General features: G+C 38.4%; 1 protein-coding gene across 5 annotated transcripts in view; it reads right to left on the bottom strand.

Moving 5' to 3' along the window:
- THUMPD2 (THUMP domain containing 2) overlaps window positions 1–19,813 on the bottom strand; it is a 40,009-nt gene extending 20,196 nt beyond the window's left edge. For all 5 annotated transcript variants that reach the window (XM_047853521.1, XM_047853519.1, XM_047853522.1 and 2 more), the window contains exons 1-6: window positions 19,671–19,813; window positions 11,065–11,200; window positions 9,024–9,430; window positions 7,772–7,849; window positions 5,342–5,394; window positions 3,252–3,339 (exon numbers count right to left, since the gene is read on the bottom strand). In XM_047853521.1, coding sequence (XP_047709477.1) covers window positions 3,252–3,339; window positions 5,342–5,394; window positions 7,772–7,849; window positions 9,024–9,430; window positions 11,065–11,200; window positions 19,671–19,796 — 888 coding nt within the window. In that variant the 5' untranslated portion in view covers window positions 19,797–19,813. The remainder of the gene's footprint in view (window positions 1–3,251; window positions 3,340–5,341; window positions 5,395–7,771; window positions 7,850–9,023; window positions 9,431–11,064; window positions 11,201–19,670) is intronic.
- Window positions 19,814–22,540: the final 2,727 nt, after the last annotated feature.

Here is a 22,540-nt window from a genome sequence, read left to right as displayed (position 1 = left end):
AGGGAAAATTTTAACAAGCATCATCTTTGGATATATTTAATTTACTTTTCTACTTTTCGGACAAATGGATGTTTATATCAAGATAAAGGTAACATTTCAAATTTGTAGGTGGTTATATAAATTTATATTTATATAATACACACACACACACGTATATACATGTTGTTATATAAACTGTGGTGAGATCACTGGCGTTTTGGTAACTCTCTCCTTAGACTAAAAGAGATTTGGACTAAAGATTAAAATCAAATAACAAAGAAAATCATGGATTCTGGGAACATGATAATCTTAAAGCAGCTTTCTTCTTTTCTCTCACCTCCAAGCTCTTTACTTCCCCTGAGCCCAAGTGATGCTCAGACCTAGAGGCAACTAATGCCAAGAGAAGCCCTGGGCTTGGTTTGGGTCCTGGAAGAAGGAACTCCATGGGGCCTCTTTGCCAAGGCTGGATGGGGGATTAGAGACGAGCACTGGAGCCCAGACGGGGAAATCACTGCAACCGGGGAGAACCTGGTCTTCAGAGATCTACAGATCTGCTGGGAGACCAGTGAACAGAAAAGTGTTCACCTAGAAAAAGTTTTCAGCACGGCTGACAGATTCTCCTTCCACTGCCAAGCCCGGTAGTGCCACAGATCCACTTGCTTTGTAGCACTTTTAGGATTTTAGCCATTTCAAATATTTTAGTAACCACAATTGACTCCCAGTGAGCCAAAAAAAAAAAAAAAAAAGGTAAATCTAAAGGGTAGGGGTCTACCAGTAGTGAGAGAGTAAACAGACAGAACAATCTGAACATACATCTAATGAAACAGAACTCCTGCAGGACATAGATAAGTATCTGAAGAAAAGAGGTAAGGGCTTCTGGAGATATTCAGATGTAGTACACACACAAAACTTTTCAAAGCTAAAAAACAATGATTTTTAAGCTAAAACATTCCAATGAATAAAGGAGAACATAATTCTATGACTCCTGTTATAGCCTGGAAGATAACATTCAAGAATAAGTCAAAACGTAGACTCAAACTATGGAAAGACGGAAACCATGTTCTGGAGAGAGGATAGGCAACTTGGGAGACTAGCTCCAGGAGGCTTAACGTGTTTATAATTTTGGAAGCAGGAAAAGAAAGTAGTTTAAGGTAAAAGCCACTAAAGCAAAACAGCCGGGACAATAATAATTAAATAATGAAAGAAAGAGTGCCTGAGCCAGAGAAATAGTAACAATAACTTTTGTAATTATTACACTTACTACTGGCATAGCAGCAGCGAATACTTAAACACCTCCTATATATCACACACTGTTCTAAACCATTTAATTCATGCTAATTCACTTAATCCTCACATGATCCTAGGAGATTGTTATTTTCATCTTGCAAATGAGAAACTGAGGCACGCAGATGTTAAATATAAATATCTTGCCCAAAGTTTTCTAGGAAGTGGTATAACCAGAATTAGAACTCAGCTTGGGCTGAATAGAAAACACACATATGTAAGTATATCCTGCTAATATTCCCAAACTTTGGAGGATTAAAGAGAAAAGTCTTACAAGCCCCTAAGCAGCTCTAAAGGAAAAGGAAATCCTACTGGCACATACCGCTCACCTGGAACACAGGAAGCTAAATGACAAAGGGACAGCGTCTACAGACCTCTGAGGGCAGGGGACTGACACAACTCTTAAAGCCAGCCGAGATGGGTCTGTACCCCAGGATGAAAAACAAATTTGTGGCTGTATAGGAATTTCTGACTATGTACTACTTGGACACCACACTTGAAGAAATTGCCTAAGAAAAGACTTTGACCAAGTGACAAATAAACCAGAGCAGAGACCTCAAACAGGGAAGAACAGTGGGGAGGAATGATACACCTTGGAACACGTCTTTGCTTATATGAAAAAGTGTGTGTGTGTGTGTGTGTGTGTGTGTGTGTGTGTGTGTTTGTGTGCACAGTGATATCTTAATGACTAAGGACAGGCTGTGTAATGTAAGTGCTAAATAAGAACTTTTGAAACACAAGGGGTGTATTGCAAGGAAAATTCTTACACATGATAAATAATTTACTACAATCTAGTAGCTGGGGGCTGGTAGTGGAAGGGTGCAAAAACGTTTCAAAGGTCTCATTGTAGGGAGGAGTAAAGGGGGGTCAGGAGAAGAGAAGAAAAGCACTCGAGAGGCCTCATACTGTGCTAGGGAAGAGGGTAAGCTTAGAGGATTTGGGTGGTAAAAACAGTGTCCTGACACAGGAAAGAGTTGATATCTTGTTTTAAAGCAACAGCAGAGTCCCACGTGTCTAATTAAGAGAGCTGGCAACCTGAACCATTAGTGGAACAGAACAATAAAGTATAATTTCCAACCTCAAGGAGAGCAATGAAATGATTATCAAGTAACTTGATCAAACCAGTAAAAACAAACAGTGTCAGAAGTTGTAAACAGAGTAAAATAGGAGGAACACAATCAAGTGTGTGTCATAAACACTGAATTCCCTCCCTGGAGGACAGGGACCATCGAATGGGATAAAAACAGAGCTGGGTATTCGTATAAAAAACAAAACAAAAAACAAACAAACAAAAAAACATACTGAAAGCAAACCTGAAAATAAAGCAATGGCAAAGAAATGCAGCAAATGCAAAGAAAAAGAAAGGACTAAAAAACTATTAATAAGACACAATGAAATTTAAGTTGAAACTCACTAATCAAGATAAAGAGAACTTTATGTTACAATGAAAAGGCACCATTCCTGATGAAGCAGTAAGTCATAAATGTGCATATACCAAACTAGACCACAGCTGACGACTAACAAAAATGCAAATACGGTTAACATGATGAGATTTTGAAATACCTCTTTCAGAATTGTGCAGATAGTAAAACATTAATATAGCAGACATTTGTTGACTAAAAAATAAAATTACTTTCTTATGTCCACAGAACATTTACAAAAATTATCAAGATCTTGGTCACAGAGAAAAACTTAAATTTTAAGAAGTGGAGGATTTACAGACCACATGATTGTGACATAAAAGATTAGAAATCATAAAAACGCAGCTATCTTTGGACTCAGCATTTTCATAGCCAAAACACTCTCAGAAGTTCAACAATATATAAAAATATCGCTGTAGCAGTTCAGAAGTGTAATGGCAAAAGAAAGAGAAGGGTAGAAGAAAAAGAAATGAAAAGAAGGGAAAAACAAAGAAGCAACCAAGATGCCCATCAATCAGTTGATTACGGAAAGGACCTTGCTATCGTAAGATGAAAACACTTCCTCACCTGAATTTCAGCCAGAGAGGCCAGTGCCCATGCTATGGTAGACCTCAGGCCTGCTGTCTTGATGTAAGCTCGGCTGGCCAAAGGAATCCTACAAAGAAAAGAACCTGATGACGTACCCAATATTACTGTATGTTAAAGAAAAGTGTGATAGAAACAAACTGATTAACCTGTCGTATCTGTGACCTCCTCCTTATATATTCATCTCACATACACTACGTTGCCCTAAGTTACAGAATATTTTAACCTTATGACAAAAATCCCTTTTTTCATTGGCACCTCGTCTGACCAGCCAGTGTGGTATTTCAGAAAGGTACATTTGTAAGACAACTGAAATTTGAACTCTTAGGTATTTAACTTAGAAAAATCTAATCACATATGAGGGAAGTATTTCTCAAGTGTTAATATACTTCCCTGTCTTCCCGTGTGGAATAGACCTTTTCTTGCTGGAGTCATCAAGAGGAACATACTGTGATAGAGATGCGGTATGGGAAGTAGGGCTGAATGGATGCTAACCCTTGAAATCTGTTTTCTAGAAAAAAATCCCTTTTGTAAGTTTGCTTTTTGCTCATTTGCATCTTTCTCAAAAGATGAAATGAAGCATGACATTGCATTGTCTAAAATAATTTATGGAATGAAGGGCTGAAGCAGACATCTCCCAGATGAGTTCACTGGCCTCCATTATGTACCACTGCATACTTTATCCTTTGCTTCATTACTGCTACTATCAATGTTTCCAGATTTGATGGAGGTTTTCAAACTATTATTTCTATCTTTCCAATGTAATGAAAAAGCAAGCTTGATAAAAGCTATTACAATAACCTTAAGCATTCTTTTTTTACATCCTGCTTTGGGCTTACGGATGCATAAATGTGAGCTTAGGGAAAATGGGGTATTCCTATAGAATTTTTACAATCTTTGAAAATATTCCATGCCTAGAATCTAGAAAAAGGGTATCTAAATCACATTATACTACGTAAACAGGGAGGTGCATATAAAATGTTTTTCATCAAGATGCCAACAATATCTACATGCTTCCAAGGAACTGGAAATCACTGTTTTCATCCAACTAGCTCTCTCTTCCTAAAGCATCTAGAAAAATACCTGTTATGTAAGTGTTCAACAGATATTTTGAAATAAGGAAATGAATCATTTGCATTTATTATTATATAGTACCCTGCAAGATTAGAGAGATACCTGCAGTAGATTTTAAAAACTGGAAATAGGGGTGCCTGGGTGGCTCAGTTGGTTAAGCGTCTGACTTTGCTCAGGTCACGATCTGACAGTTCATGAGTTCGAGCCCCACATCGGGCTCTGTGCTGACAGCTCAGAGCCTGGAGCCTGCTTCAGATTCTGTGTCTCCCTCTCTCTCTGCCCCTCCCCCACTCACTCTCTCTCTCTCAAAAATAAACATTAAAAAAATAATTAAAAAATAAAAATAAAAGTTGGAAATACTCTCCCACGATAAAAGAAGAATGGCAATAAAATTTGTAGAATGTGTAAATGTGAATTTTAAGAAATGTGTTGTATTTTCTATTTTAATAAAAACTCCTGGGGCGCCTGGGTGGCACAGTCGGTTAAGCGTCCGACTTCAGCCAGGTCACGATCTCGCGGTCCGTGAGTTCGAGCACCGCGTCAGGCACTGGGCTGATGGCTCAGAGCCTGGAGCCTGTTTCCGATTCTGTGTCTCCCTCTCTCTCTGCCCCTCCCCCGTTCATGCTCTGTCTCTCTCTGTCCCAAAAATAAATAAACGTTGAAAAAAAAAATTTAAAAAAATAAAAACTCCAGATGCCAACAGACTAAGGGCCTGTGAAAATCATTTAATAATAGAAATAATTAGATATAATTTTTCAGTATGAATCATGTAATCAGTGCATGATTATAATCAAATCTTTTAGAGCTCTAACTGGCCAGATTAAATCATATGCGTTATGTACTAAGAAAACACTTTACTGGCTCAAGTAGAGAACTCCGATGCTTTGTCCTTAGCCCCGCTCTGTTACATCAATGTCTTATACTATAAATAAGAGCATAAAGTTCTTACTTTCACAAACTCTAAGGGACAAACCAGAAGCTCACAGAACAGTATCTACCTGAACACAGGGATTCCCACCACAGAGTAAATGTCATTTAGATGTATGAAGATCTGAAAGAACAAATAGAGAAGTTAGAACAGAACAGGAAATGCATTACCAAATGCACTGACAATTTGAAAACTTCTATTCTGAAGCTGTATATAATCTAAATTTTATCTTTTATTTTACTTTTAATTTTTTAAATAATCTATATTAAAAAAATTCTAAGGCCTTGTTTATAATATATGGAAAAATGTCCCATTATATATATATATACATATATATGTATATATATATATACATACATATATATACATACATATATATATATTTATTTATTTTATTTTTTAATTTTTTTATTTTTTCATTCATTCTAAGAGAGAGAGCACAAGTCGGGGAAGGGCAGAGAGAAAGAGGGAGAGAGAATCCCAAGCAGGCTCCTCATCGCCAGTGCAGAGCCTGATGCGGGGCTCAAACTCACAAACTGTGAGATCGTGACCTGAGCCAAAGTCAGATCCTTAACCAACTGAGCTACCCAGGTGCCCCACTATAATATTTTTTCTTGGGCAGAGGCAAAGTAAATTTTCAGTACATTCCATAGGAAGATTCTGAGGATAGTTCATTATACAAGGTATTATATATGGAGAATCATGTTCTGAAGACATCTTGGGTTCTTTCTTCCCTGGGGTTCTCTGAACTATGACTGGGTCAGACTTTTCAGCATTTGGGGTTAGAGAAGACTTTCTAACCTTAATTCTTCCCACCTTAATTTTAACTTCAAATTGAGACTTGAGGTCACACAGGATCATCATAGGCTACACATATTTCCAGGGTAACAAAATTTTCTTCAGGCCAAAGATATTATAGCAAGGGTAATCTTTTCTCTCTCCGCTATCCGTGGGTGAGTTTCTTTCTCTCCATTACCCTTCTTCTGTTAGGCCACAAAGAGGATTTAAATGTCTCAAGTTATCATTAGTAGCCCAATTAAATTTTAAAAGTTAGAATCTTACTTTTGTATAGTTTGATGAAGTTTATGGAATATTCTAACTTCGTTGTTTGATCTCAAGAGCATTTGATCCCTGATACTTTCACCCTAAAGTTATTTTTACTCTATAGTTTAATCAGAATTACTCCAATATTGACAAATTTTTATTACATACCGAATGATCTGGAGTGGACTCCAGTTAGTCCATTAAATCCTTGATCAGCAAAGTAAACTTTCCAATGTTTTGCATTATTCATTTTAGCAAAAGTATTTATTAGGGTTCTTTTGTATTTAAAATTGATACTAAAGGTAAGATATACTGATATTTTTATATATCAAATATTATTGAGAATAGCTTCTCCCACTATAATTTTTCTATTAATTTTATCAAATAAAATCTGTTAAGATTTGATTCTTCTGTTAATTTTGTTCACAAATTTTACTGTGTGATTTTACTGTTGTCAATTTTGCTCTGTGTTATTTCTACCAATAATAGCTATTATTAGTTACATTAAATACTGATAGGAATTAAATTATCTATATTTATTTAGGAGCTAAAACTATGAGGAAACTAATTCTCAGACAGTGAGATGGGGCCAAGGGGAAATGGGGAGACTGAAACTGGCAAAGCACAAGATAAGGGAACTGGTGAGCGGAACTGGGAGGAGGACCCCCTCATGTTACAACATTCTTGGGGTCAAAATATTTTTCATGACAGTAATGAAGGACATACACCAGGCATTACTTTGTAAAAGTGAAAATACCAAATAGAAACATTAAAAAATGAAACAACACAAAATGTTCTAATATGGCCAGCTATTATCCTATTTAAAGCTATATAAGAATAAATTTATGAATCAATGAATCATGAAAAGGACTAAACCACCTGTCAAATTTATCAGATAGTTTTCAAAAAAGTGAAGAATATTTTTTATGGCTAGCATTGGTTTCCCCATATAAGTGTTTTACTTTGTTCCAATGAAAAACAGTGAAACCTAATTAAATTAATTTTGAAAATAGAGAAAAAAAAAGAAAAACATAATCCCAGAATCCTAACAAAGCCATATTAACATACTATTGAATTTTGAGTGGGCATTTTTGTTTTCTATTCATTTTCCTTTTTTTTTTTTAACATTGGCTAGATTTATTTATTTATTTATAGAATTTTCTATTTTAGAGATTTGTTACATATTCTAGTGATTGTAGAGGTCATCTCTAGAATTCAACTGTGGCAAAATAATTCCAACCCCAAACATCTTATTTGGATAAGACATTTTTACAGTGAAAAATACTAGGAAAATTATCTGCACTACTCCACTATTAAAGAGAAAAGAGACTGCTGGCTCCACGCAGACATGCTTTTTAAAAACTCGAAGCAAAACTGAAAAGTACAATAAGGATAGCTGACGTGGTCTTTAAACAATTAGGTTATAGGCACAGAGGATAAAATGAACATTCAGTACCTCTAAATTTGGATTCCTCAAATCTGCTTTCCATCCAAACTGTTTCATAAGAGCAATTCCAGTTATTCTTCCTACCTCCTGGAAAAGCAGAAAGTTACAGAAAGGAGCACTAAAACTGAAAATTTTATGTTTAAATGTAAGCAAAAACTAAGAGAGCATGCAGAAAAATCAGGTCAGACTATTTGATGGTAACTTAGGGCTGCAATATAAGAATATGACACTAAAGCATTTTCTGTTCAAGGCAAACAGGTTGCATTTGACCTCTTCACCCCCCAAAATATCTTATGGCACTGATGCTTCCTCATGTGTAACCTGTCTTCTTGTAACTTTAGAGAGCTGAAATAACCAGATTGTGAATCGATAAAAATGGTCATTGTGGGTTTTAGCAAACAAATGCAAAGTGAAAGATGAACTATTTCAGCAACTACAATCCTGTATGTTTACAAATTACCAGAACAGTAGCATTAGACTCAAACTTTAGGGTTTATCTGATTTTAAGGCTGGTGAAAGGACTCAGACCTCTGCCCTCCGACATCACTGAACTTTGTAAGGGCCGAGTAATAAAGTGTTTTGAAGGAAACCATGGTATTCGCTCTCACGGAGACCTCGAGTGTCTTGTGCATTTGTGTATTTGCAGTCTGGGTCCTGGTGACAATCACGCACACAAGGCAGAGCACAGAGCAGCCATTTAAGAAACACAGGACTGAACTGAAGAGAAAACCCAAAAGGTTAGGACAATAACACAGGATTTCCAAATGTCAAGAATACCTATGAGTTTAAGGGAAACTTTGAGCGAGAAAGGAAAAAACGGAGGTGATTACATGGAATGGCATACTATTACCCTTAAAGCATCTGAGGTGAAGTTAAAAAGGCAAATGCATTTTTAGGGGCGCCTGGGTGGCTCAGTCGCTTAAGTGTCTGACTCGTGATCTCCGCTCAGGTCACGACCTCACCTTCTGAGAGCTTGAACGCTGCACTGGGTTCTGTGTTGGCAGCATAGAGCCTGCTTAGCATTCTCCCTCCCTCTCTCTCTCTGCCCCTTTCCCGCGCTCTCTCTCAAAATAAATAAATAAACATTAAAAATTAAAAAAAAAAGAAAGCATTTTTAAAAGAGATTTAATTATATGACATTAGGCCTAATGATGTGCCTCGGCCTACTTAACTGTTCCGTGAAAGGCTGTCATCTCATTTTAAAGCTAAGGAGTAGTTAATTCTTTGAAAAAATGGAACCCCACCTTGGGAGTAAGTGTACCTGTGCAGTAAAGGTCTTTGCAATAGCTCCACTGCAGCGACAGGAAACTCTGAACGTCAAGTTGTTCTGGTTTTTGGCATCAGCTGCTTTTACTACATCGTTTTGAAATGCTTCTTGAGATTTTTCTCTTTCAGTGAAAAAATCTTGCTCCTGTGTTTCTTCTTCCGTTTGCTTTTCCAGCGGACATTCCCCACTCTCTTGTAACTCTTGCAATTGTTCTGTTTTTAATTTCTTAGCATTGATGATGTCATTTTCCTCCACTTTTCTTTTTAGTGGGTTAGCAGCTCTTTGAAAAAGTTTGTCCTTTTTTGCATCAAGTTCAAGAAGACTTTTCCAAGTTGAGATGGCATTCAACCAACTTTCTGGATCATCATTTATAAGTCTCTGTATCTCACTTAATATTTTTCCTAAATAAGTAAGATGTCAGTTAATCCTCTATTGAAGCTTTAAAGACAGTCTATTACATCCATCACCGCCAAATTCCATTACCTTTATTTCTTTAAATCAGTTTTATTAAACTGCTACATGAATAGTGAATTCACCTTCACCTGGAGTTTATATAATTTAACATAAAAATATTGTGCAGGATAAAGTTCATTCTTTTTTTTTAAACAAAGTTTATTATTTTGAGAGAGAGCAAGTCAGCGCGTGAGCGGGGAGGGGCAGAGAGAGAGGGGGAGAGAGAGAATCACAAGCAGACTCCACACCAGCAGCACAGAGCCCAGCACTGGCAGCACAGAGCCCGACGTGGGGCTCCAAATCACAAACTGTGAGGTTATGACCTGAGCCGAAACCAAGAGTCGGACGCTTAACCGACTAAGCCACCCAGGTGGCACTAAAGTTCATTCTTATATTTCATAATTAATATCAAATTATTTTAAAATCCTATAGAATTATCATGTATTTTAGCAAGATCATTTGTCTTATGATAATATATATCTATATCTTCAATATAAGCATAGGCCTAGAGTATGTATTGATCTTTGAAATAATGCAGATCTTGCCTATAAAAACTAAGTTAAAAAACAGAATAAAGTGCAAAACAAAGCTCTGAAACAAGAGCAAATGAATCTTGAGACTATCTTAAACCATACACTATTAGCATACATCATAAAATGAGTTTTCATAAAGCAACATTTCAGATACACAGCCCATTCATAAGTTAGGGACTGTCAGCATGCGCAACACAATGTAATCTTTTTTCGATGAAGAAGGGTCATCAAGATGACCCAACAATAATTACAGTGTTCTCTAAAGATGAGAATGTAGAATGTTGGGATGAAATTATATCGACCCCATGGTATAACACCTTAGGATTTGCTTTAAAACCACATTTCTGCCCTGTCTTGATTTCTTACCATTTATATCTTTACTGACACAGTTTAGTGCAGACTGTAATATTACATGATCTCTTGTGCACGATCAGCAATTAAAATGAAGTTTAAGGCAATGTTTAGTCTAGCAGTATCTGACTATTTTTGGTGCTTCTATTAAGATCCTTAAATTATTTTAGCAGCATGTGTATAAAATTAGAGAGCGAAGAGGGAATCTCTTAACTCCCTTAAGCTGTAATGCTTTATTAATGGGCATAAGTTTATTCAAAACTTTAAATTTAAGGTCACCCAAACAGGAAATTTTATAACATAGTATTTTTTCCAATTATATAATTCATCAGTTAAAAAGTACGAAGTGATAGTTTTGATCAACTTATTAAAACCATGCATTCCGGGTTATTATACACTTCTAAATCTAAACAGAAGCAACTGATCACATGTATCTTTAGAGAAGGTGTGTCTGATCATAATTAAAACAGAAGAAATGTGACTCAGAAAATAGGTAGCAGGTTGCAAAGAGACACAATTAGGTGATAACATGATTAATATGGTGATAGTATTCAGGAAATACAGAAAAATACATAATTGGTGATTCCACAGGTATGAATGAATCTTAAAAATATGAAATGGATACAAATTAATTATCAAGCAGAAAACTTTGGAGTACAATATATCATGTGGGTAAAAGCAATAGGCATATACTGTACCTTTACTTACAGAAGAAACATTAAGTGGAAACTGCTTTTTAATCAGCAAAAATAATCTTTCTGCAGATTTTAATTTTTTCAGCATATTTAAGTCAGAACAGGTGGTGAAGAAAACTTTTCCTGAAATATATTCAACCTAGAGACAGAAAAGATTAATGTAGTCCTGTGTCAGAGTAAGAATCATTTCCCTTTTCCCCTCTAAATGAATTAAAACATAGCATCTAGATTAACAATAAACAACCATTTCTGAAAGATGTACTACTTGTCAGACATGCTACTAGGCACTCAGAATACATTTTCCCCCTCATCCTTATAACAAACTTCTATGGTAGATTTTATCACCCCCATTTCTCAGATTATGAAACTGAGGCTTGGATAGGTTAAATAACCGGTATGAAGTCACAAAGTGACCAAGATCATAATCTGTGTCATGTTACCATTTGTAAAGTACACTTCTAGGACAAATCAGGCGTCTAGTCCAAGGTTAACATCATCAGTAGGGATTTATTAAACACCTACCTTGTGGTCTACCAGGAAACATGCAACATAAATCCTAAAGATGAATAATAATGTAACACGTACATATTGACATACAAATTAAAATATAATATTTACAAGAAAATAACTTGAATTAAACCCAAAATAAAAAAGTTAATATGTAAATGCATTGATAAGCTGTATGTACAATAAGTAGCACTGAATATGGAACCATCATTAGTAAAAGTCTTGGGAAAGAACTCTATAAGATTTGAGAAGAGAGATTCTAACAGAAGAACAAAGGGCAAGATGCAGAGCTGGGAGTGACAGCCTGGCTGAAGTAAAGTGTAAGTCAGCATGGCAAAATTTGCTGTTTACGCTGATTGATAGTGTCAGGTGGATGGATGGTGTAGCTCAGACCAGCTTGATAAATGGTCGTGAAAATTTGAGTACCCCAGATGGTAATGGTCAACCATTATAGACTTTTGATGAAAGCTATGACAGCACTGAATTAGCTAGCAGAAAAAATTACTTTGGAAGAGGCATAAAGTACTGAGTGTAGAATGTGATGTCAGAGGAAGAAGGAGACTACCAAGGTAGAAATAATGAAACTTGGCTGTGGAACTGGAAAAGGGATAACAGCAAGAAATATGCATCACCAGAAAGAGGTTTTGGAGGCAAGATGGATATGTGGTAAAAGCCAGAGAAGAAAGAAAATGAAAAATGCACTAACTATAGAGTCTAGTGAGGTATGGGAAATGGATCTCAATACCAATGGAGTCCTAAAACTTTTGGAATCAACCCAGCCCTCCCAAGCTCAGGATGGATGTGGAATGCCTTAAAGTTTTCCTTTTAGCAGTGGCCATCAGCTGATTAATATGGTTCTAAGTTATCTCCTAGAACTGAGGTAATGGGGAATTTGGGGTTTCCCATGTGTTTAGGCAGCTCCCGTCCAATGGGAACTTGAACTCCAAGTGTTTTTGTATTTTTGATCTGACATGGTCTAATTAAGCTCTGGGGATGGTAATTTCTGGGGTTACCATTCTAGCTTGATGAAGAAGAATCTGCAGAGGAAGCCCTAGGTTGACACCAATTAAAGCCCAAATACTTCATTATAAGATTAACAAGTTTTGGGGATCTAATGTACAGTATGGTGATTATAGCTCATACTATATTATATAATTGAAAGCTACTAATAGATCTTAAATGTTTTTACCACAAAAAAGTAAATGGTAATTATGTGACTGGATAGGGGTGTTAGTTAATGCTCTGGTGGTAATCATTTGCAATTTATAAATGTATCAAATCAACATGTTGTACACCTTAAACTTACATAATGGTATATGTCAATTATATCTCAGTAACGCCAGAGAAATAAATAAAAATAAAAGCCCCAGCAATGCATCTGACCAAGATAGATGGAGAAAGCAGGGAATGAGAAGAATGTTTAGGAATCAATATTTAAGGTCATAAGGAAGTAACTAAAATAAGAACTTTTGGCTTCTAGAATTTACTTCTTTCTCATTACAAAGGTGATGTTTTCCCATGAAGTCAAAACTAAATACATACCTCAAAATGCTTAGAACTTGAAAAAAAAATATTCAAAAGTAACTTTTATTAAAATTTTTTTTTCAATGTTTATTCTGAGAGAGAGAGAGAGACAGACAGACAGAATGAGAGCAGGCAGAGAGAGAGGGAGACAGATTTTGAAGCAGGCTCCAGGCTCTGAGCTGACAGCACAGAGCCTGACATGGGGCTTGAACTCGTGAACCGCAAGACCATGACCTGGGCTGAAGTTGGCCACTTACCCAACTGAGCCAGCCAGGCTCCCCTTAAAAAGTAACTTTTAAAAAATTTAGATTTTATGTTACCTGACATAAAAATATAGCTGATATTAAAGCCATCACAAAACAAGTTAACAGACATGAAATACATTGCCAAGATTATGGGGTAATTGAAATAAGTATTGTACTGAAGATGTATGGTTTTAAGATTCAAGTCCTATAAACAAACTGATGCAAACATCTGGACCAGTGATTTTAATCTAAGTAGTCAATGATCTAGATATTAATTTATAGTTATTTAACTGTACAAAGATCTTTTCTTACTTAGTTGAAATATGAAGGGAAACAATTTACACAGCAAACTTCCTTTAAAAATATCATCATTTGGGGGTGGTGGGAAGAACAAATAAAGAACATGATTGAAAATCAAGTTAATTAAGAGGACCTAAAAGGTTTAATTTATTGGGGGAATCAAATCATAAGAATAATGTCTTGAAGCATTAAAATGCTAAATATACTCTCAAAACCAAAAGCAACATTTTCTTTCTTTAAAAATTAATGTAAGGCCTACATTCCTTTTACAAGTAATAAGCATGTAATCAAAAGTAGTTTACTAAATTGCTAGACAGTCACTATGAGAATCAAATAATCATATACATGAAAGCACTATAATGTTGTACCCTTTGTGAAGATGAAGTATGATATCTTAAAGCAGTGGGGAGAGTGAATTTTGGTGCTTATGACTTCAAAAACTGCTGAAGCTGGTGTTAACCTTTTTCTCTGTTGCTTGTAACTGATCATATTCAATTATAATACTTAGGGGAGAAATGTGGCATTTTAGAATACTTCACCCTAATATTTGTTACTTGAAAATTTATTTATATATACAATCTGTTTTTTCCATTTGGAATGAAATCATAACGAAGTGTCTAAAACCAGCTGGTTTTATGTCTAACACTTTCGAAGATGAAATAACAGCCTTTATTAAAGTAAAAACACTTCTGTTATCAGCTAGACTATCTAAGCAGTTAGCATTTTTGCCTTTCTTTTAAAATTCAGGCATTCAAATCTAACACAAAAATTAAAAGTTTAAGTCTTGGCAAAATGCATAGGAAGATACGGAGATACCAAAGTTCTCCTAATTCTACAAATGCCATTTAGTTTTAGAATTAATTATACATTGCTAAGTGAAGAGCTGAGGTGGTACATGAGCTTTTTTGGTTCATTTTAGAAGAAAGGATTAAAAATATATTTTAATTAATTTTTAAAAAAGCATTCAATCTGCAAGAAATGCACAGGATATTAAAAAATATCAACCTACGCAATTACTCCTTTAAATAAAATAATTATGAAATAATCCAATTATCTGGTTAGCTCTACCCCACTACTTTCTATCACCATGACCCTACTAAAAAATTAAAAATTGGTTGGCTTATTCAAGTTCAGGTCCTGGGTTAAAAGTCTTTGCTATGTGGGTTTACAAAGACCAATCAATCCATTGACAGGGCCTTTCTGGCTAGCTGGATTAGGCACACCTCTATTATACTGAATTTTATCTTAAAAATAACTGTTCTTGCTATTATTGTTATAATAGCAGTATTTAATACATTATACATTGTTATAGCTTAATTTTTCTTAATTTTAAAGTAATCTAGGTAAAATAAACATATGTATGTATATAAAATATTTTATACATATAAAAATACGTAATTATACAATATAAATTGAATATTTAAAAATACCCAGAAACCTATAAATAAGTTTGCCCTACCACCAAGTGGAAAAAAAATCTAATCTGACTCTGACCAAACTCTAGATACAACTTACAAGATTCCAATTGATAGGACATAGAGAGGACAGAGAAACATGTTAAACTACACCATGGAGATGCAATTAGCGATATTTAGATCAGGGGAACTTCTAGCAGTGCTGTCCAACAACTTTCAGTGGTGATGAAAATATTCCATAACCTGTGCTGTCCAATGCAGTCAACACTAGCACGTATTGCTTCTGAGCACTTGAAATGTGACTAATGTGCCTAAGAAAGTGAATTTTTTTGTCATATATTTTAATTAAAATAGCCACCATACCCTTTTGGACACCACAGCTCTAGACTAGGGCTCAGAAAATGAGGCCTGGTGAGCTAAGAATGGTTTTTACATTTTTAAAGGAATGTAAAAACAAACAATAACAACAAAGAAGAACAACAAGTGATCCACATATGTGAACTACAAAGCATAAAATATTTATTATCTGGCCTTTATTTTACACGTAGACTCCATACACAGTGCAAAGCCCAACATGGGACTCAAACTCACACCTTGAGAACAAGAGTGGAGCCGAGATCAAGAGTCGGAAGCTTAACCGACTGAGCCACCTAGGCACCCCAATCTGGATCTTTAGAGAAAAAAATGGCCACCCCCTGCTCTAGACTATGGGATAAACAAACAACCCTGCTTCTTTAACAAATAATAAATTGCTGGTGGGGGGGGGGGCGGGGGAGAGATGGAGGGGAAATCTACAGATTAAAAGAGACTTAAGATTTTTTTTTATAACAAACGAGATTTAAAAGAATATCAATCACAATACATGGTCCTTATTTGAATCCTCATTCAAATACACAAACTTGAAAAGTGACATTTATGAGAAAGTTGAGATTTAAACACTAGATATTTGATAAGGAATTATTTTTAGATGTGATGATATTGTGGTTTATATATATTTTTTTAATTTTTTTTTTCAACGTTTATTTATTTTTGGGACAGAGAGAGACAGAGCATGAACGGGGAGGGGCAGAGAGAGAGAGGGAGACACAGAATCCGAAACAGGCTCCAGGCTCCGAGCCATCAGCCCAGAGCCTGACGCGGGGCTGGAACTCACGGACTGTGAGATCGTGACCTGGCTGAAGTCGGACGCTTAACCGACTGCGCCACCCAGGCGCCCCTATATTTTTTTTAATTTAAATTTTTTTGAGAGAGGGAGAGAGCGCGCGCGCGCGCGCAAACGCATACACACGCGCGCGCGCGCGCACAAGCGCGGGAGAGAGGCACAGAGGATCTGAAGCAGGCTCCGCGCGCTGTGAGCCTGAGCCACCCAGGCGCCCCTGTGGTCTATATTTTTTAAAAGAGCCATTGTATGATGTCTTCTATATTATACTATATATATTATGCTGTGAGTCCTCTCATTATAGATATACAGTAGCCCCCTTATCCACAGTATAGCCTCCTGCCGTCACTGCATTTAACCAGTCACTGCATTTAACTGCGTGGTTCCTAAGCAGATGATCCCCCCCCCCCACCTGTGACGTAAGATCAACAGCCTAAGGCTACGTCAAGCACAATCCTCCTTCCGAAGTAGAAGTATCGTCAGAAAGTCAATAGTAGCCTAACGTCATGTGCCACGCATCGTCTCATCATTTTGTCATCTCACATCATCACAACAAGGGTGAGTACAGTACAAATAAGATATTTTGATTGGGAGGGAGGGGCAGAGGGAGAGTGAGCAAGAAAACATGTTTGTTCACGTAAGTTTTATGACAGTATATTTTTATAATGTCCTATTCAGTTATTGTTAACCTCTTACTGTGCTTAATTTAAAAATTAAACTTTATTATGGGTATGTATATACAGCAAAACACAGTATATATAGGGTTGGTACTATCCATACTCTCAGGCATCCACTGGGGGTCCTGGAATATGTATCTCCCATGGATAAGGACGACTACTATATAGGCAAACATTTACAGATGAAGTGATATCTTGGCCTTGCCTCAAAATAACATCGGTGGAGTGGGAGGGGCATTAATGGAGCAGAATTCACCGTGGGATCGGTGTTGCAGCGGGTCGGTGAGCACGTGAGATTCACCACACTATTCTACTTCGTGTATGTTTGAAATTCTCTGTGATAAAAAGCTGAACAGAATACACAGGACACTTTCTATTGCAAGCTGCATGTTGGAGGAAGCACCTGCATCAGTCCTCCAAGGAGGGAGAGTTTGCAAGTTAAAATGCAAACGACTGAGCTATGTACATTCCTACCAAAAGAAAAGTTTTGGGGGGTGGCAACTAGGGACACACATTTTCAACAAGCTCCCTGCATGATTCTTACGTCCACTAAAACACCGATTAGAAAGGCATGACTAATCTGTAAAAGGAAACAATCACTTCTAAATTCATGTTATAAATGCGGACTTTACAATATTAACTTTCTTGAAGCAAATCAAAGTTTCTAACACTCTTATTACTGCACGAATGGTTTTAAGTATTCCTGTGCAACCAATTCTTTGGGAACATTCATTGATCACCTACTAATTGCAAGACATTGTGCTACACGTGCTATCAATTTTTATCTCAAGGTTTGCTTTAATCCTTTAAAGTAGGTACAATCTTCTCCATTTTCTATCCAAGGAAAGTGAGGCTCAGAAATTTGAGTATTTACCCCAAATTAAAAAATCTATGAAAGGAAGATTAAAATTTGAACACATGTTTTTTGCCTCTGAGATCTACATATACTCTTTTCCACGCTGTCACAGAAATAACTTACAAGCTTCGGGGAAGTTTCCCACTATAATTTAGTGTACTAGTAAAGCACCTGGGCTTCAAAGCAATAAAGATCCAGATACAAGTCCCAGCTCCACCACAGAGCATCAGTTTTCTCTTTATTTCTTTGTAAAACAGAGGGGGGAAATGACGTCTCCCATAGGATTCTTCTGTGGATTAAATCATATCATGTACATAAAAGTGTCGGACACGTTTTAAGTGCTTTATAAATGTTAGATCCTATCATTGTTCTTTCGGGATTGCTTTAACTTTGAGAGTTAGTGAACTAGAGATGACATTTCAGAAGTTATTTGTTCAGATCCCATTTCCAAGCATATCTGTCCTTAAAACAGGCACAATCAAAATATGGAAATCCCCAAATCTTGCGGTTGATTCCTCTCATTGCCAAGAAGTTTGTCCCTATAATTAATTGAACTTTTTTGCTGTGAGGAGACCCCCTCCCCTCACATCTCATTTTGTCTTTAGAGAAGATGGAGGACAAGCAGATAAGATAATTTTGGTAATTCAACGTATTGCAGTTGGGTGAAGGCTTCTATTTTTCATACTAAGAGCTCTAAGTTAATATTAAAAAACAAAAACAGAAACAAAAAACCAGTGTAGCATGATGTAATGGAAGGAACTGGACCTGGGTACTGGCCTGCCTGGGTTAAACATGATTATCTACTCATGCCTGATTTCACAGCTTGGGTTTGAATCCCAGGTCTGCCGTTTTACATGACTTGAATAATTTCTTGGACTTAACCTGTGCTTCATTTTCCTTTTCTGTTACATGTAGAGTCTACCTCACAGTGTTGTGAAAATTAAGCAGGTGAGTACAGATTGAGGACCTAAGAACATGCTTAATCAATGTGGGCAATTCTTACATTGTTGCTTTTTTAGATTAGCCGTATTCAGCGCTCTATTAAATTCTGCGACCAAAACCACAAGTGGCTGGTAATCTAATAAAGCTGATGTCATTTTTCGTGACCCCCCTCTATCCCCCATGCCCCCAACTCCCTCATTGCAGAAAATCCTTTTGTGGCTTCCAACACTATAGGGGCTGCACACTATAGGGGCTGCAAGACTGACGTGGTCAATTTCATTTAGTAAGCTTTCCTTTTCCAAAAACACATGATTCACACTGTCATATACAGCCCATTAAGTCAGTGGAGTCTGTTTCTATTACATCTTTTCCCTCTGCTTTCAAGAAGCCAGCTCAGCATGTTCTAGAACCTAAACTCAAGTTTAAAACCTTGTTCATGTCATTGAAATTAACACCAGCAATTGTTACTTCCCTCCAGAAGCTGGACTACGAAGCCTCCAAGACTATTATTTTTCTAGCTACTATTTACTCGGTGTTTAAGGTGTACTTTACGCACCTTGTATCAATCCCATGGGGTAAATACCATCATTGTCAGGAAACTGACAAGTCCAGTAACAACCTGAAGGCTGTACTTGTATTTACAAGGCTGGAGAAAGGCTTCTGTGACGGGTCTAACTATTGGCACTATCCAGTACCTTCTTGTAAAGAATCTAGGAAATACCTTGCCTCAAACTCCTTCCCGCCTTAAAAAAAAATACAGGCATGAGAGATACGCGGTAATGTGGAAGGGAGAACGACTGGCGATTCTTTCCTGCAGTAATTAAAGGACGTGTCAGAACTCCGAGGCCTGGGGCTTGAGAGCTGGGGGGCTCGAGGCTCTTGCTTTCCAGAGTCTACACGGACCCTGGCGGGGAGGGAGACCCGGCGCGGACGGGGGCAGGGCCGCCCTCCTTCCCGCCCGGGCGCGCAGCGAGGCCGACTCACCTGCGTGGCCGCCAGCCGCGCCCGCACCTCCCGCATCAGGAAGGGCTCCAGGCCGCGGCCCGCGGTGCAGAAAAACCGGGCGCCCGCTGCAGGCCGCGAACCGGAATCTGTAGGAACCGCCGCCATGGCGGCTCGGGCGCGGCCCCGCCGCTCGGGGTCACGTGGCCTGGGGCGCGCGCGGCGAGTCCCGGCTCTCCCGGAGGCGGGCACTGGGGCCGCGGGGCAGGGTGGAGTCTGAGGCTAGGGTTGTCAGGGAGACCCGGGGTGACGGTGGGGGCCGGTGGGGGCCGGTGGGGCCGGTGGGGGGGTGGTGGGGCCGGTGGGGCCGGTGGGGGGGCCGGTGGGGCCGGTGGGGGGGCCGGTGGGGCCGGTGGGGGGGTGGTGGGGCCGGTGGGGGGGCGGGGGAGCGGGTCAGCTCGGAGGGGTGGCTGGGGGGCTCCTTGGTTAACTGCTCGGAATTTCCCTGATTAGGTATTTGGAACTATTTGGAGTCACACATGGAAGGCATACAGTTGGGATCTGTAATTGGAATCTATATAAACGGTATATATCATCTAATCCATTTGTCTTCTTTTTGAGATTGAGGAAGTTGATTCCTAAACAGGCCAAGGGACAAGTGGCATATAGCTGAGGTTTGTCTTGATAGCCAGTATAACGAGCTTCTATTTCTCCCAAATTTCTCCTTCCCTCTTCTTTATCACTCGCCATTACTCTCCTGACGTAAGGAGCCCTATTCTGTCTTCACCAAGAATTGGGCCAAAGTTGGGAATCCTCAGGACCAAGAGCAGAAATTGTCACTCTCCAGTGGAATGCTTTTATGTTCACATTTCTTGCACTTCTAAGTTCATTCACCATGAAGGTAATGAATGCACTGTCTAGTTTGGGCCACCTGGTTTAATTGGCTGTCTTAACAGTATTTGAAGGGACTACTCTAATTTTGAATTTTCTTTCTTTCTTTTTAATGTTTATTTTTTTATTTTGATAGAAAGAGCAGGGGAGGGGCAGAGAGAGAGAGAGAGAGAGGGAGAAAGAATCCCAAGTAGATTCTGCCCTGGCAGCAAAGAGCCCTATTTGGGGCTCAATCTCACAAACCGCAAGATCATGACCTGAGCCCAAGTCAAGAGTGGGATGCTTAACCAACTAAGCCACCCAGGTGCCCAATTTTGAATTTTGAATTGGCAATGAAAATATTACTTGGGAGGAATAGAATCCATATCACAAAGTGGACAGCATTACATAAGCTCTGTTGTTGTATAGAAGTCGACATGTGGTTATATGAAGAGACAGTGTATAGAAACTATTAAATGAATGGCTGGCTATCTTTCTGGCAAGTGCCTCTTACATGGTTCAATGGGATACCTAGATGAATGGCAGATACTACCTCTCTTCCTCCCCACCTCACCCCAGCTCATGGTCTACTTGGACAGTATTATGAAAATTCTTATGGAATCATGTAACATGACTGTATCAAAATTTCAGTCCTAAAACTTCTTTTCAGAACCTTTCATGTTGGCACATTCTTTAGTTTCCTTCATTCTTTTTTTTTTGCCTCCATATTTATGTTTTCATTCTTTTGGCAGTTGACTTAGCTTTATGCCTTGTGATTCCTGGTACTCTAGTATGTCTGGGGACACCCAGGAAACCTCCTTAGTACTTCCTACATTCTGTACCCAAGATAGTAAGCACCCAGACATATAGTTCAACAAATACTGGATACCCACTCTCTGCCAGACTCAGATGCAGATGTGAGTGAATATTTGAGTGTGTGTGGGGGGGGGGGGCGGGGTGGGGCAGACAGGAAGGCCCCATCAGCAGTTAGGTGCTATTAGAGCATAATTACATGAGTTGGGAAGTTGATGGGGATCAAGGTAGACAGGTGGTAGGGCTAATGTTATGGTAACACTGCCCATGGAGGATGAAGAAATGACTTCTCCAGTGTAGGGCTGGCTAGCAACATGCTCTCCTGCCAAACCACTGCTGAGCTGAGGCTCAGTCCTGCAGAGCCAATCTTCCCCTTATATCCTCTTTTCTCTTCTTCTGTGGTCTTTCCCCCACCCAGAACCTTTGGTCAGCACTATCAGTCTGGAGCTACTCTTGTTTCAGTTGGGGTCGGGGAGTCAAGTGCATTTGCTCATCTTTGGGCCTTGCTGTAGCACAGCGCTTCCGGGAATGCCTTTCATCATGCAGTATTGGAGACGAGAGGAAATAGGTGGAGTTTTGCCTCTTTAGGGAGAAAATAATTGGTTCCCTGAGAGGAGAGTTGCCTGGAATTCTCTCTGTGTGACTCAAATACTCTTTCCTCCATTTCTGCTTCTCATTAAAAAAATGTCTCTACTGGAAAAGAACCACTGATCCCTATAGACGCTTTGCATATCCAGCTGAGCTTTGCTGTTTCAATATCGCATATTCAACGGGTAGGGAGCTGGTGGTTGGCAGAAACAATTTTACAACAGATATACTTTTAAGTGGGAGTGTTTAAGGAATTTAGGGCTTGATTATTTGCTTCAAGATCTCCATGTTTTGGTGTAATTGGCATTTCCTTTCATTCTTAAAAGCATTTGATGCATGTACTTAGATATTAAAATGCAAATGCTTTAGGTTGTGAGATCCTTGAGGATGGGATGATCTCATTGATCTAGGCATCCATAAAGAGCACACTGGCTTGCCTATGGTAGGCTCTCCATCAATGTGTGCTGAATTGGATGGAATGTAACTAGTTGGAAACCCACTCACTAAAGACGTCCTCTTCAGCTGGCAGGGATTGCAATAACCACCACACCACCAGGGGCCTTTGTGAGTGCGATATGGGGATAAGGGTGGAGGACTAAGGCCAATGGAAGGCACTGAGGGGATAGAGGGACCCCGTTCTC

The sequence above is a fragment of the Prionailurus viverrinus genome, chromosome A3 (assembly GCF_022837055.1).
Source record: "Prionailurus viverrinus isolate Anna chromosome A3, UM_Priviv_1.0, whole genome shotgun sequence".
In the NCBI taxonomy this organism is placed as follows: Eukaryota; Metazoa; Chordata; class Mammalia; order Carnivora; family Felidae; genus Prionailurus; species Prionailurus viverrinus.
Note: the sequence above shows the minus strand (reverse complement) of the source record. Positions and strands in the feature narration are given on the sequence as shown.